Source organism: Thermobia domestica, chromosome 14, assembly GCF_964235325.1.
Source record: "Thermobia domestica chromosome 14, izTheDome1.hap1.1, whole genome shotgun sequence".
NCBI classification, from domain to species: domain Eukaryota; kingdom Metazoa; phylum Arthropoda; class Insecta; order Zygentoma; family Lepismatidae; genus Thermobia; species Thermobia domestica.
In genome coordinates, this window is record NC_137467.1 from 75252208 (window position 1) to 75266517 (window position 14310).

Sequence of the window (14310 nt, forward strand, 5' to 3'; positions counted from 1 at the left end):
GGAATGGACATCACTTATCAAAATAATAGCTTCAGCTATTACGTATCTAATACATACATATTTTCAGCTAAAAATTTTTGCTTATTATTAAAATCACAAACTTCCTGTCCTGTTATCATTTTCTATCCATGTTTAAAATACTATGTACTGTATTATCAACATCAAGTTTATCACATAATTTCCCAGTTATTGGAAACGAATATCCCAATATTTTACTTCAATCAACTTATCTTTTTCAGGGAGAACTAAGTAAAATAGTGGAGAAATTAAAGAGAAATTTTGGGGAGGAAGAGAAAAAAAAAAAGAATTCGTACATGAGAAGAAGAAAAAATAATACGAGAGATAGAGAGAAACGAAAATCAGTGAATGATACAGAGTGGTGATTTCGCAGCTGATTGATCAAAATTATTATGATTATTACTCTATTCATAATTTTTAATGTTGTTGAAAACAATTCCACAAGTAAAATATGTATTTACCATCGAGGATTAAGGAAGAAAATATATAGTACGGGACATCTATATCTAGAGGAGCAGTTGTAAAGAAACCTGGCAGTAGATATAAAATGCACCCACCCGTCACTGATGGAGATGACTTTTAAAAAATAGGATTAAGTGACGCTACCTGAGAAGTGTCAGTGCACTTTCTGGAGCCACCGCTCGAAGGGACAGTAAGCGAACTGATGGTGGTCGTACGCTGAAAAGACGCCATGGACCGGGTAAGATCCCGAACATGTAGCAGTTGAAGATCCAAGAAACACCAACCAGCAATAAGCTTTACCTGCTGCGAGTGTTTAACGGTTAAAAACAATAACCACCAAAGTGGGTAATGAAAAACAATGTATTAATTGGACCACAGATATGAATATAAAATATTATACGTTGCTTTTTGGGAAGTACAATGCTAGAAACCAACATGATTGGCTACAGAAAACGTATGCACTAGCTATTTCTTGAACTCTACATCCACAAAAGTTAGCGAGTTATTTCTAGAAAACAAACTGGTAGACAAAAAGGGAGCAATCATAATTAACAGCCTGCTCATAGAAATAGAAACAAACCAAATCCAAAAAGAAATTAATGGCGGAAATGATTATGAAAATAATTCATATAACATAAGATTAATGATACCTAAGACCCCGAGAATAGTAGACAAGATACACAATTCAAAGAAATAGCAAAAACAGAAATACAAAACATCAAATTTAAGGACATGCAAGCAGAGTTCTGTGCTCTTTACAGCAAACATATACATATGGACACGAATGAAGAATATCCATAAAGAAATCAAGAAACAAGAGATTCAAGAAAGCTATTCACTACGTAGATATTCAGGCTATACCAAACTACACCAATGAATGTGAAAATCTATAACAGCTTCACAATATTACCTATTGTGCTGCAGCTACAATGATGAATGTAACGCAGATAAAGGAAAGAAATACAGAAACATCCGAGAGGCCAGCTCGTACAAATACGACAAAAGAAATCCAAGCACATAGTATCCCCAAATGGCAAAGAGGCTTGAAAACCGAACAGATTCATTGAGGACAAAATTCGGCCAGCTGACACAATACAACAAGGAAAACAAATCAACGAATCTGAAGAGAAAAGTTGAACACAAGCCATTACAAACAGAGAACATAACTGAATCCAGCAACATGGAAATGGATATATTCACACAATAACTACCTGTATATGCAGGAAGATTCCGCGGACACACATACACACACACACACACACACACACACACACACACACACACACACACGCACGCACGCACGCACAAAAAAAAAAAAAAGACTGTTCAAAAGAAACAGAATAATGATTTTCAGCAGAATCCAAAACAGTTCCACCGGAAACTCAGAAACAACAAGATTGATCAAACAGAACTATCAATGACAAATGAAATCACGAGTTAGTGGTCTCAGATCTAGGTACGATCCCGCACACATGATATCAAAGCAGTACTCTTGAAGAAGAAACAATCAGATACCAACCGATTCAAGATATAGAACCATTTTACATAACAGAAGCAGACGTCACACAAACAATTGGAAAATCAGCAAATTGGAAATCACAGGCCCTGGTCATATTTAAAATTCCTGGTACAACCAATTCACAACACTACATACCAGCATCGTTATACACAATAACCATGTTCTTCAAAACAGAGGGAGCATTCCTAATTTATTAACAACCCGAAAGGCATTTATTTTATCAAAAAACGGGATAGTAAGAATCCTGCAAATTACAGCCCAATCAGCCTTCCTAAAATGTACAAATATATGACATCAATACTAACTGAATACATATATATACTCTCACCTACAGATAAATAGAATTATGAAAAAAGAACAAAAAGGATACTACAGAGTCCTCAAGGGATGCAAGGACCAGATCATAATAAATACATTGCATACTGAACAAGCTAAACCCGAGGAAAGAGACCTAAGTCTAGTACTTACAAACTACCAAAAAAGACTTCGATTAATGTATTCCACACTCATATTTAATAGACGTACTGCAAATGTATAAATATATCTACGATCGTCAAACTTTTTGAAGCAGCTATGAAACAATGGTCCACAAAACTTTATTTCTCCAATGAACAGAACAAGATAGTATTCCAAAAAATAAAGACAAACAGGGCACAAAGGCGATTCTGTCAGTGCCCTATGGTTCTGAACAGCTCTCAATCCTCTTAGTAGATCATTAGTAAGCACGTTCTACAGATTTAAGATAAAATCAGCAACAAATCTTGTAAAATCAACCACCTATACATGGATGGCCTAAAACTATATGCTAACATCCCAAACCAACTACACAGATTACTAAAAGTAATAACAGGTTTTAGCCATGGCATCTGTATGGATTTAGCAATAAATAAATAAATGTAAGTCAATACCTTTGTAAATAGAGAAATAGCAAATACCAAAGGATCTCCAATAAATGAACACTACAAAACAGAAACTTAAAACGAAGGAGAGCACTTTAAATACCTACGAATAATGCAGCTTCGAGGAATCGAACAGAACACAATGAAACACACACTGCAGAAAGATTTCCAGTCAAAAATTAAGAAAATACCCAGCTTACTAATGCTAACAAAGTTAAAGCGAACAACACATTTGCAGTATCCCTCGTTACATATTTATTTGATTCAATCAAATAGACAGAGACTGATTTAATTAGTTTAACACGAATGATCCGCAATTTAATGACAGAATTCAGAATTAAACAATCAAAAGTTGCAATAGAGCGAATGAACTCTCCATAGAAAAAGAAGACATTGGTATCGTAGGTAAAAAAAAACTTCGCTAAGAATAGATTGAAGACCTTTGCCAATATTTCAGCAACAGAAAAGAAACCAACCATTTATTTCTATTGGATGCAGACACAAAACCTACACCACTTCATCTATCCATGACAGAGTTCATCACAAACTATGAGTCAGATAAGCAAAAACATAGTAAGCGGAGAGCAAAATAACTCCATGAAGCCTTTAAGAATCATTTAGAAGGCAATAATACAAATAAACGACAATCAAATGCCTAACTCAATAAAACTGGAATCTATTCCGAAACAGCAGGATCTAAGGTAGCCATCAACCCGAAACTACTGTACACACATAGTAAAGCAAGAAATACTGGATGGAAAATGCAGAAAATGCGGAGACATATCAAAAAACAATTGAACGCATCACAGGATCATATCGTATAATGGCTCCCAGAGACTATTTGAAAAGACACAACAATGCTGCAAAATGCATTCACCAACTGAACCAGTTTCTGGCACATAACATAGAAATTAAAACTGATACCAAGCCATACTACAAATAAAAGTCAAATCCAGTATTCGAAAACGATAAATATAAACTCTTCTGGGATGTCAAAACGGATAAAATGGTACTTACAAATAGATTCGAGATCACTATTATCAATATAAGGGAGTAAAAAGTAATTTTTATAAATGTAACATCGCCACTCATACATACAAAATTTAGTACGAAAAATACCAAATATAAAGACCTGGCAGACAAAGTCAAAAAGATATTCAAAAGTAAGACCAATCATTATCTCAGTTACAGTGTCCCTAAAATACTGTGAAGTAACTGAAACATAAGCACAAAACATCTAACAAACCTACACAAAATCGGTAATTCTAGGTACTCTTATATGGTCAGGAAGATCTTTGAAGACAAATTCTTGCAATAGTATGCACTTGCAGAGATACTGTCAGATTATTACGCTGAAACCGGTTTAAACCGAGATATTGCAATAATAATAATAATAATAATAATAATAATAATAATAATAATAATAATAATAATAATAATAATAATAATAATAATAATAATAATAGTCTTCAGTTGAGCAGCAAATTGAGGTCATCGACACGACAAAGATATCTGCGAACATCGAAACAGTTTGATAGACTTTCAATTTCCTGGATACAAAGTAAAATCCTTCATATTTTGAGCTGCCAGGAAATGCGTTTATTATAATAATACTTCCTTTGATCCAACTAGAAGGAAAAATGCAAGTTTAATATCTCTCTTAAAAAGAGAATAAATAAAATAATTTATTTTACAGCATTTACACTCTCCAGGGTACAATTTTGCTCATAAATGTCATTGACTGCCTTCGTATATAAGCACTCAATAAAAGTGAAAATGCAAATGAAATTATTCCGCTCGTTTATGCTTTTCATTTAATTTGCTTTCGCTGAAATCATATCTCAAGTGAATATATTGAAAAGCAAAATCAATCCTTTTGGTATATTTAGCTTTCAAATATAAAAGTACCGTAATTTTCAAAAATCAATCAAGGACCATAAAGATCACTACATTTGTGTGATCATACTTTTTTTCCCACTAGAAATGAATAGGTCAATTTGAGGTAGAATTCAAACACAACGCATGGATGGGAATTAAGTTTCCTTTAGAGTTCTAGCCTACTACATGATATCATACATTAGTAAAGATTGAAAATGCAATTAAAGGTTTCCACTTCATATTATGAAACAATTCTCAATCCAATCTCAATCTTGAGTGCATTTCTATGTTTAGACATGTTTCAATCCAGGTTCGTCGAGTAAGATTTGTACATACAAAGCAGTTTCATTATAGTTTTCTGTTTATACAGGAAATTTCAAAACAACACCGACATTTTGGAGGTGATTCCTGACACCACTGGCGTCTCTGGCATATAAAATTTGGGGGAGGGGGGCATCAAAGAAAGTCTTTAAATGGTAGTGCCTAGCCCAACCTGTTTATTATCATCGATTCCATTTGTTACCTATCTGCTCACCTTTACGGTCCCCCTGAGACATATCAAGAACTCTGTTATAATAGTTTCACAGCCTGCATATTATATTCCAAATAAAAAATATAATTATAAATATTTATATGTTAATCTCCCGTTAGTAAATGAATTTAATTAGAATAGAATATTGAATGTTTTGTACTTCAAAATATTGGGGAGACGCGTGCTCCTCCCCCTTCCCCCCCCCCCCGCCAGAGACGCCTAAGCCTGACACCAAGATAAGCCAAAAAATATAGATTAACCTGGGTGAACAAATGCTTCCTTTCCGAGTTATAGGCTGCAGAAAACATGAAAAAATGAAGTTTAAAGGCCCATAGCTCCAATAATATGGGACCTACCGTAGTCGGGTCTAGACTTCACTTAGAAACTAATATGTACTCTATCAAAAATACATGTTTCAGAAACCTAAGGTACTCATGCAACAATTTTTATAGAGGCAGTTTGGGTACGGGCATATAATTTGAAGTACTCATCAACTACCAACATAAAAATTGTTGCGGAAGTACCGCAGCATGCTCAAACGTGGATATTTGGATAGGGCACATACTAGGTCCTACATAAAGTCTTGACCTGACTAAGGTAGGTCCCATAGTATTGGAGCGATAGACTTTTAAACTTCATTTTTTCATGTTTTCGGCAGCCTATAACTCCGAAAGGAAGCATTTGTCCACCAAGGTTGGTCTATAGTTTTTGTCATATCTTAGTGTCAGGAATCACCTCCCGAACGTTGTCGGTGTTGTTTTGAAAGACCCTATATATTTACTTGAAGAGAAAAAAAATCAATTTTAAGCTAATGAATCCATCTGTTCACATAGTGACAAAAATTGCGAATACACCTTGGAAATATCGTGTGTCCATATACAGGGTATTCCAGAAAGAAACCGACAAACTTCGCATACGTGTTCAAGAGCTCAATAGAAGAAAAAAAAATTATATGTGATTTAGGTCGGAAACGCCTAATTACGGAGATGGGACCAATTTAAGGTAAGTAGTAGAATTGGTCGTAGACTGGCTACACTGAATAAAACAACCGATAAACTTTGCATAGGTGTTCCGGAGCTCAATACAAGTAAAAAGTTATCCGCGAATTTGGTCGGAAACATCTAATTACGGAGACAGAACCACTCTACGACCTATTCCATCAAATTGGCCTTATCTCGGTGATTAGATGTTTCCGACCAAGATCACAGATAAACTTTTTTTTTTTTCTTTCTTGTACTGAGATCCTGAACAGTATGCGAAATTTGTTGGTGTATTTCCGGAATACTCTGTATGACTGGATATGTTTCATTTATCTCTTCTTTTACATAATGAATATTAATGAAAATTACAAAACATAAATACACTAATAATATGTATAATCATTTCTGCCTCCATCAATATTAAGAACTTCACGCTCACCTTTAGGAATATATATATTCTTAATGTATCAAATTCTAAACATACATAAGGAAATGTAATGTATACTGACAACTTATCTTTTTCTTCTTATGTAACATATTGATTTCACTGCGTGTTGGTTGACTTTATGTCAATATATTTTACGTTGTAAGCTAGTATATGGAAGTGAAATTAGATAAAAGTTGAATGGGAGATAAGGATAAATAAACATACAGAGATTGCAAGAATGCAGCAGCACGAAACCTTCGAGTTCTGATATTATTTAAAGAAAAATCGTTGTCACCATTGCACGTGTCACTGGGAAAAGAAAGAAACGTTACAATATATTCGTACTCTTTATAATTTCTCTCTCTCTTAGTTATATGCAAAATGGTTACACACACACACACAAGAAAGTGTTTTCTTTTCCTAGGCTTTGCTCACACTGACAATCGTTTTGCAACAGTTGAGGACCTGGTATGTTCCCTGTCAAAGGTCAATAAGAAACAGCAATGCCCCTCTTCGTTGCTGGTGGCAATAGCCGAATGGTGTCGGGCGTTCAGCTTCGAATCACGAGACGCAATCCATCATGGATTTGAATCCTAGTGAAGAGCATGGGCGTTTATAACTGTGCTTGAAGTTTCTGTGCTCTTGTCTCTGTCGTGTTCCATTAGGAGGAACATTGAAGTAAGATTAATTACATTACCATAGAGATAAAAGTCCCAGTTTGGGCGAATTTTTAAAAAGCCGGTGGCAATAGTTGAGTGATCTCGGGGTTAGGCTTCCGATCGCAAGACGCAATGCATTGTGAGTTCAAATCCCACATTGCATTGTCAATTCTCCTAGAAGTTTTTTGTGTTCATGTCACAGTTGTATTGTATAAGTATTACAGAGTACTAAATAAGATTAATCAGAAGACTATGAACACAAATGTCCCGGTTGGAGTGAATAAGAAAAAGATGGCTAGTGCATATACATGTTGTGCCAGGTTCAATTACCGGTGGAAGAACATTAAAAAATTTAAATGTATAATGGTGATTCGGACCCCATATTAAACTAGGTCTACGTTTCACATAACCTCGGTGAAAAAAAAAAAAAAAACTTCAACCAACAAACAAGCAAGAAACAGAGTATTTCTTATTTTGGAGGTGAGAAAGAAATCAGTATTAGTGGAATTTCAAATAACCTAGCGGAAAAAGTAACATTCCTTTGAAAAAATGGGAAGGTGTAAGCACGGAAGCTATACTCTTAACCATTCATCCTATTATAGGATTTGTAACAAGTTATGCACGCATTAGACACAAGAAATATTAAAACTTTAACACACATCAAGTTTGAAAACAAAATCTTTTAAGTTTTAATAAGAAACAAGAAAACATTAAATTTATCTTCACAAAAGTATTATAAATAGGCAGAATCTGTTACGAAAACAATTCAAAACCAAAACAATATAAAGCGATTAAAGGATCGATAATATTGAATTAATAATGGTGTTAGCACAACACTTGCGAGCTTTTTAAAACTGAACGCAAAGTCGATAGCGCATACTGTCGCGCTCATCCCTTTCCCTCTTTCATGCAGCAAATGAGTGGTTTATTTACGTCAAGAATTTTAATATTAAACGATTTAGTTGTTGAATCTTTTTGTACAGTAATTTTGTGTGTTCACGATTCTTTTCCCTTGATATTATTACACTTTAATAACTACAATAGTACATGAAATGTTTTCTAGATACTTTACAGACATTTATATTGTAGTTCGTTTTATATTTATTTATTTCTTGTAATTGGTTTCTACAATAGTTGTAAGTAAAGCAAAGGAAAGTGTTAGAAACTTAAAATCACACAAACAGTTAACTTAGCATCAAGTGTAAACAAAACCCAAAAGTAAATGATTTTTAAAGAAAAGAGAGGGAAGGGACGAGATAGAGTGAGTTAAGTATAATATCTCCCTAAAAATTAAGAAACTGATTTTTAGAGAAAGATTGATTGAATAATGGATACATTTTTAGAAAAAAAGAGAAAAGAAAAAGAAAATTGATTATTAGAAAAAGAAAGAGATAGTGTAAGTTGAGTATCCCATCTCCATTAAAATGACGAAACTGATTTTTTGAAAAATAGAGAGAAAGAAAAGAAGGAGTTCAAAATCTTTTGTGGTCGCGAAGTCTGTCTAGGAATTTGAAGCTTAAAATATATAAAACGATAATCATGCCTGTTGTTCTGTATGGTTGCAAAACATAGTCACTCACTCTGAGGGAAAAAAGTAGACTGAGAGTATTTGAGAACAAAATCCTGGGACAGGAACAGGAATGGGGAATAACACAAACTTCATAACGAGGAACTAAAACGTCTGCGTTTACGTCTGGTGGGAAACCACCTTCTGTAAAGCAACCAATTGATGAACCGAGGTTATGCGTGAGACTTCACAAACTTCTTTATGTTCAGAAAAAAGCTGAGATGCCCGCTTAGTCAGGAGGCAGGTGCTGTTGAACAGCGTAAAGTATAAAGTGTGCCACGAAGAACACACAATTGCGACTGATCTCCCTTTACGAGTTACAACTGGTGCATTTTGAACATTTAGCCGCGATAAACATCAACAGTGCATTTGAACCAGGAGCTGTAAATGAACGTCTTCCACTGATATGCTATACGCTATTGATTTGTGAAATTCTGTACCGGTGACACAACTTTGAAAAACGAACCGCACTAAGTCACCACCCACAGTATGTTCTGATAAACTCCTCAGGAACACTTTGAACCAGCTTATCAACAGGTCTTATTTCAATTTGAGAACTGTTGCACCAAAAATGAAAAATGTGTTTAATAGTGAATCCATCTTCATGTGAATGACAATCTGGCGGACAAGACAACAGAATAAGTAGGTGAAACTGTACAGAAAATATTCTACAGACTAATCAATTAAGTAAGTATTTCTGTCAATATTAAGTTTTCTTGTGCTATTTTATGAAGAATAAGGGCTGTTTGGAATCCAAGCAGCACACGCACATCAGATAATGACCGGAAAATGAAAGTTTCGATTCTTCGTTAACATGGAATGTCATTTTTTTTTTTTTTTTTTTTAACGCGATGATAACAGAAGATGTGTACATTCTTTTCTCTATCTAATTTGCAGAAGTACAAATGAATATAAACTAGTTGAAAGCGTATATGTTTTAATACATCAGAAGAATTACTTACGATAGATTAGAGATATTAGTGATCAATACCGGTTTAATTTGACCGATAAGATGCAGACATCGCTCCATCATCGCCGAATGTAGGATCGGCTAGCACATATCGCTAATGGGGAATTCAACTGCAATGTATGAAACTCAACGAGTAAAAATGCATTGGTCGGAAATCGCAAAACTGTATTGCATTTTTACACTTTGAATTTCGTTGAATTCACATATCGTCGCTGCGCCTCGAAGAACCGCTATGTGTTAAAACCACAACTTTTTCAGGAGAAAAAAAAAAAAAAACACTCCAAACCTAACATTTTGCCAAATATACACGGAAACATTTGAAAAATATAATAAAATTGGTTCTGTGTATATTATGCACTGGACATTGTTGTAGCTTGCTTCAGCAATATTATATTACTATTTTTGTGTCCACGTAGCACATGTCGATTTATCTTTTGCGTCTTTATAAGCACATAGAGGATCAATACGTATCATGTGAACTTGAAGTTTTAAATTTCAATCTATTATTTTTTTTCATTGTTGTGGCGAAACAATTGAATATTCATTTATCACATTATAAGGGACGCTGCCTGACAGCTTTCAGGCTTATTTGCGCGGCATAATTCATTTTCGACAAAAATGTCACATAGCGGTTCTTCGAGGCGCAGTGATGATATATAGACAATACTGTGTAAGAGAAAAAATCAGGTGTTTTTATCCATTTCTACTGTATTATTGCAGTACAATTTTGGAACACATTCAATTTAATCTGAAAAAGATCTCAATTTTTTAGTTGGTAAGCAAAATTATTCTTCTAGTAGATTAAACAATGACTATACACCACATATTACTACGTATAAAAACGATTAAGTAAAAAATATAAACTACTAACCTGACAAATATGTAAGTGCTGCTGTCAATACAGTTGAAAATATAATAAAGACAATAGCTGTACATTTCCACGAGCATCTTGAGGCTAGCCCTTTTCTAAACTGGAACCGCGACTGTGGGAAATGGCTGGAGTTAGGCCGGCGGAGGTTATTGCGGACGGGTAGGACTGGAACCGGGGTTCCAAATGGCAAGGAACATCTAGAAATAAAAGAGAAACTTGATTGGCAAATTAGTGATACAATATTCCACCTATTGCACAAATCGAACTAACTAAAATACAGTATTATCAGAATGTAAAATAATGTTTAGTTTTTCTTTTCTTTTTTTATTCATAATATTAGATGCACATGGCTTTGCTTATCAGAATCGGTATGCTCCTGGAAAACATCACATACAGTAACATTAGTGTAGGGTTGCCAACTGGCCAATATTTCACCGGCCTGGCCGAAAATGTAGCTGTTATTTTGATTAAGGGCGGTGACCGGTACAAACTTCTTACCGGCACCTTTATGACCGGTATTTTGAAATCTGTAATCCAAAATAAAACATCGAACATCGAAATTCTTCAACAATGTCTTCACAAATACAAATTTCCGTTGTATTATACATGAAACGATACTTTTTTTTTTAATCTATGACAGTTTTTTTCTTTCATTTACTTAACATAAGAAATTTTATAACAATTAGATTTTATTGTGAAATATTGTTTTCAACAATAAATACACAAGTGTACAATTTGTCATAATTGTGTGGCATAAATATAGCGATAAATTTAAATTGTCCATTGAATGTTGGCAAATAACTTTGAGGCATTTCGTTAGTACAACGTTTGTTGCACTGTTTAGTTTTATGTCCGTAGCTGCTGCATATGACAATTTTCCTTAAACTTCCAATTTCTTCTTTAGGACTTATTTGATAAATGCAAAATTGTCACGTAATATACTACTCTTTTCTTCATCTGTTTCGATAATTATAAAGAAGTGGAAGTTACTGGTAAATGGAATAAAATGATCAATACCGACCATTCTAATTTTTAGTTCTAATTCAGTTTCTAATTTTTAGCACAATGTATCTATTAAGATTATTACTAAATGTACTAGGGATATGCACAATACAGGTGCTAATGCACTTTTGTCCACAATAATACCTTTTCTTCCATGGATGGGTCCGAACAGAGATACTGCACACATAGGCCTATATCATAGGGAATTTTGAGGAGGCGCTGGTAATTTTATTTAACAGAGTTGGCAACCCTACATTAGTGCCTAGTGGAAACCTTGTTAATGTCCTTGTAATGAACAGTTCACACTTTTACGAACCTTTAAATATTATTTACTTTAATGACATAAAACGGAAACTCGAATAAAGGGAAAATAAAATTAGAACACGTAAGGATTAGCAGAAGGGCCTTGGGTTAGTAGATAAAGTTTCACCTTCACAATTGGGATTAAAATTCCAAAACCGGTCACCTTGACGGATTTTTTTCTATGATTTTCTTAAGTTCTACCAAGCGGACGCTGAGATGATATATTCAAATCTTGACCCTAGCAAACTTTTTTATGCCCCCCCCCCCCCACCCGATTGTTGCTATTGTTGCTCTCTCTTTATAACTTCAGCTACAAAAATAAGCTGTATCATTATGTTGTTAAATACTTAAATAAAACGAAACGCGAATTTTAGCAATGATGCAAAAAATGGATCAAAAGATTGCAATCTTGACCAATAATTAGTTTTTGGATTAGGGGTCACAAAATTTTTGAACGGCCGAAATCGAGTTTTCGTATTTTCTACGGAATAAGTACATCATACTGAGTTAACTGTAGTTTGGGTTTGGCTACATTATATGCAGTTCTCCAGATATAAGGTCCACAAAAAAGTTTTGTTGAAATATAATTGATCTTTTGATTCAATTGGATCAGGGGCCACAAAATTTTTGAACTGCCCCTAAATCAAGTTTTCGTACTTTCTATGGAACAAGTACATCATAGTGACTTAACTGATAGTTTGGGTTTGGCTACACTATATGTAATTCTCCAAATATAAGGCGAACAGGAAAATTTTTGATTGAAATATATTGGATGTTTTGATCCAAAAAGGGAGCAAAAGAAAAATACTGGCTACCCACGTCTCTTTAGAAGGCTGTATTCTCATAACTCTTTGTACAGCGATTTAGTATTTTTGGTTTGAAATAAAGATAAGAAAGAGTCCGGGAAAATTATCTTTGGTTTGATTTACTTCTGCTTATGGGCAATTTTTTTTTTTTTTTTTTTTTAATAAGATGAGAGGTCAGTACTTTTTTTCTTTTAACAAGACTGTAAGAATAACGTTTGCAGGAACATACCAAGTTAATTAGTTACTGGGACAAAGTTTATAATAATAAAAAAACAGAAGATTAATATAATGATTGATTAACTATTTAAATCAACTTGTTTTATGTACTTATTTACTTTACTTTGTATGCATTATTTGTTTTCCCTTCTTCCCAATATATCACTCCCCTTTGCTGTTGAAAGCTTTGTTCAGGGTTGAATTTCCTCCAAAAAAAAAAAAAAACGAATTTTCTCTTGTTTCACATTACTATTTTATTCTTCTTCGTTAATATAAGTAAAAATTCAACTTAGGTAACTACAATGCCACATTATTACAAATATTTACCTTGGCTAATCTCAGTATACGTCTGTCATTTAGCAATTTTCAAAGGGAACTCCCATCTTTATCAGCGCCATTTTCTTAAAGTATTTACGGCAAATTCATCACATCACATGATATCCATTGCTGTGATATAGAAGTATCACAACAAAAACGTTTCTACTAATAATAAAAACACAAATTTTACGAATGATAAAAAAATGGATCAAAAGATTGCAATCTTGGACAATAATTAGTTTTCTGGATCAGGGGCCACAAAATTTTTGAACGGCTCCGAAATCAAGTTTTCGTATTTTCTATGGAATAACCACATCATACTGAGTTAAGTGATACTTTGAATTTGGTTACACTATATGTAGTTCTCCAGATAAAAGGCATACAAAAAAATTTTTGATTGAAATATATGGATCTTTTGATTTTATAACCAGAAATACTTCGATATTAGCAATAACAAAAGTTGCTCTTAAAAATTTCAATTTTCACAGAACCACTTTGAAACTTTGGTTGATACTACTCAAAACTGAATGGCGCAGAAGTACTATACGGTTGTCACCTTGAGATTATAAACAATATTAATCTTCTAGTTGTAAATAACGTGCTCCATTCAGGAGGCACGGTGGCTCAGTGGTAGAGCGTTCGCCTCTGGTGCATGGAGTCCCTGGTTCGATTTTAGCTCGCGCCAAGTGGGCTTTGTGGTGGATAAACACCGTATTCGTGGGTTTCCTCAGGATTCTCTCATTTCCTCCCACTTTTTCATTTCACCTTTGCATCCATTTATCATCATCAACGTCTCCTTTAGCCTACTGGCATAGGCGTGGGACGTAAAACTGAAATATGCATAATGCAACGTCCTGCATTCAATAATTTTTCTATAGCTTTT

The 14310-nt window shown here is 34.1% G+C and overlaps 1 protein-coding gene across 2 annotated transcripts in view; it reads right to left on the minus strand.

Annotated features, from left to right (window-relative positions):
• Ten-m (teneurin transmembrane protein Ten-m) overlaps positions 1-14310 on the minus strand; it is a 121494-nt gene that overhangs the window by 58746 nt on the left and 48438 nt on the right. Inside the window, exon 4 of one of the 2 annotated variants that reach the window (XM_081738286.1) lies at positions 10783-10979. In XM_081738286.1, the coding sequence (XP_081594412.1) occupies positions 10783-10979 (197 nt within the window). Of the gene's footprint in view, positions 1-10782; positions 10998-14310 lie in introns of both variants that reach the window. The other variant, XM_081738287.1, reaches the window with a different exon arrangement.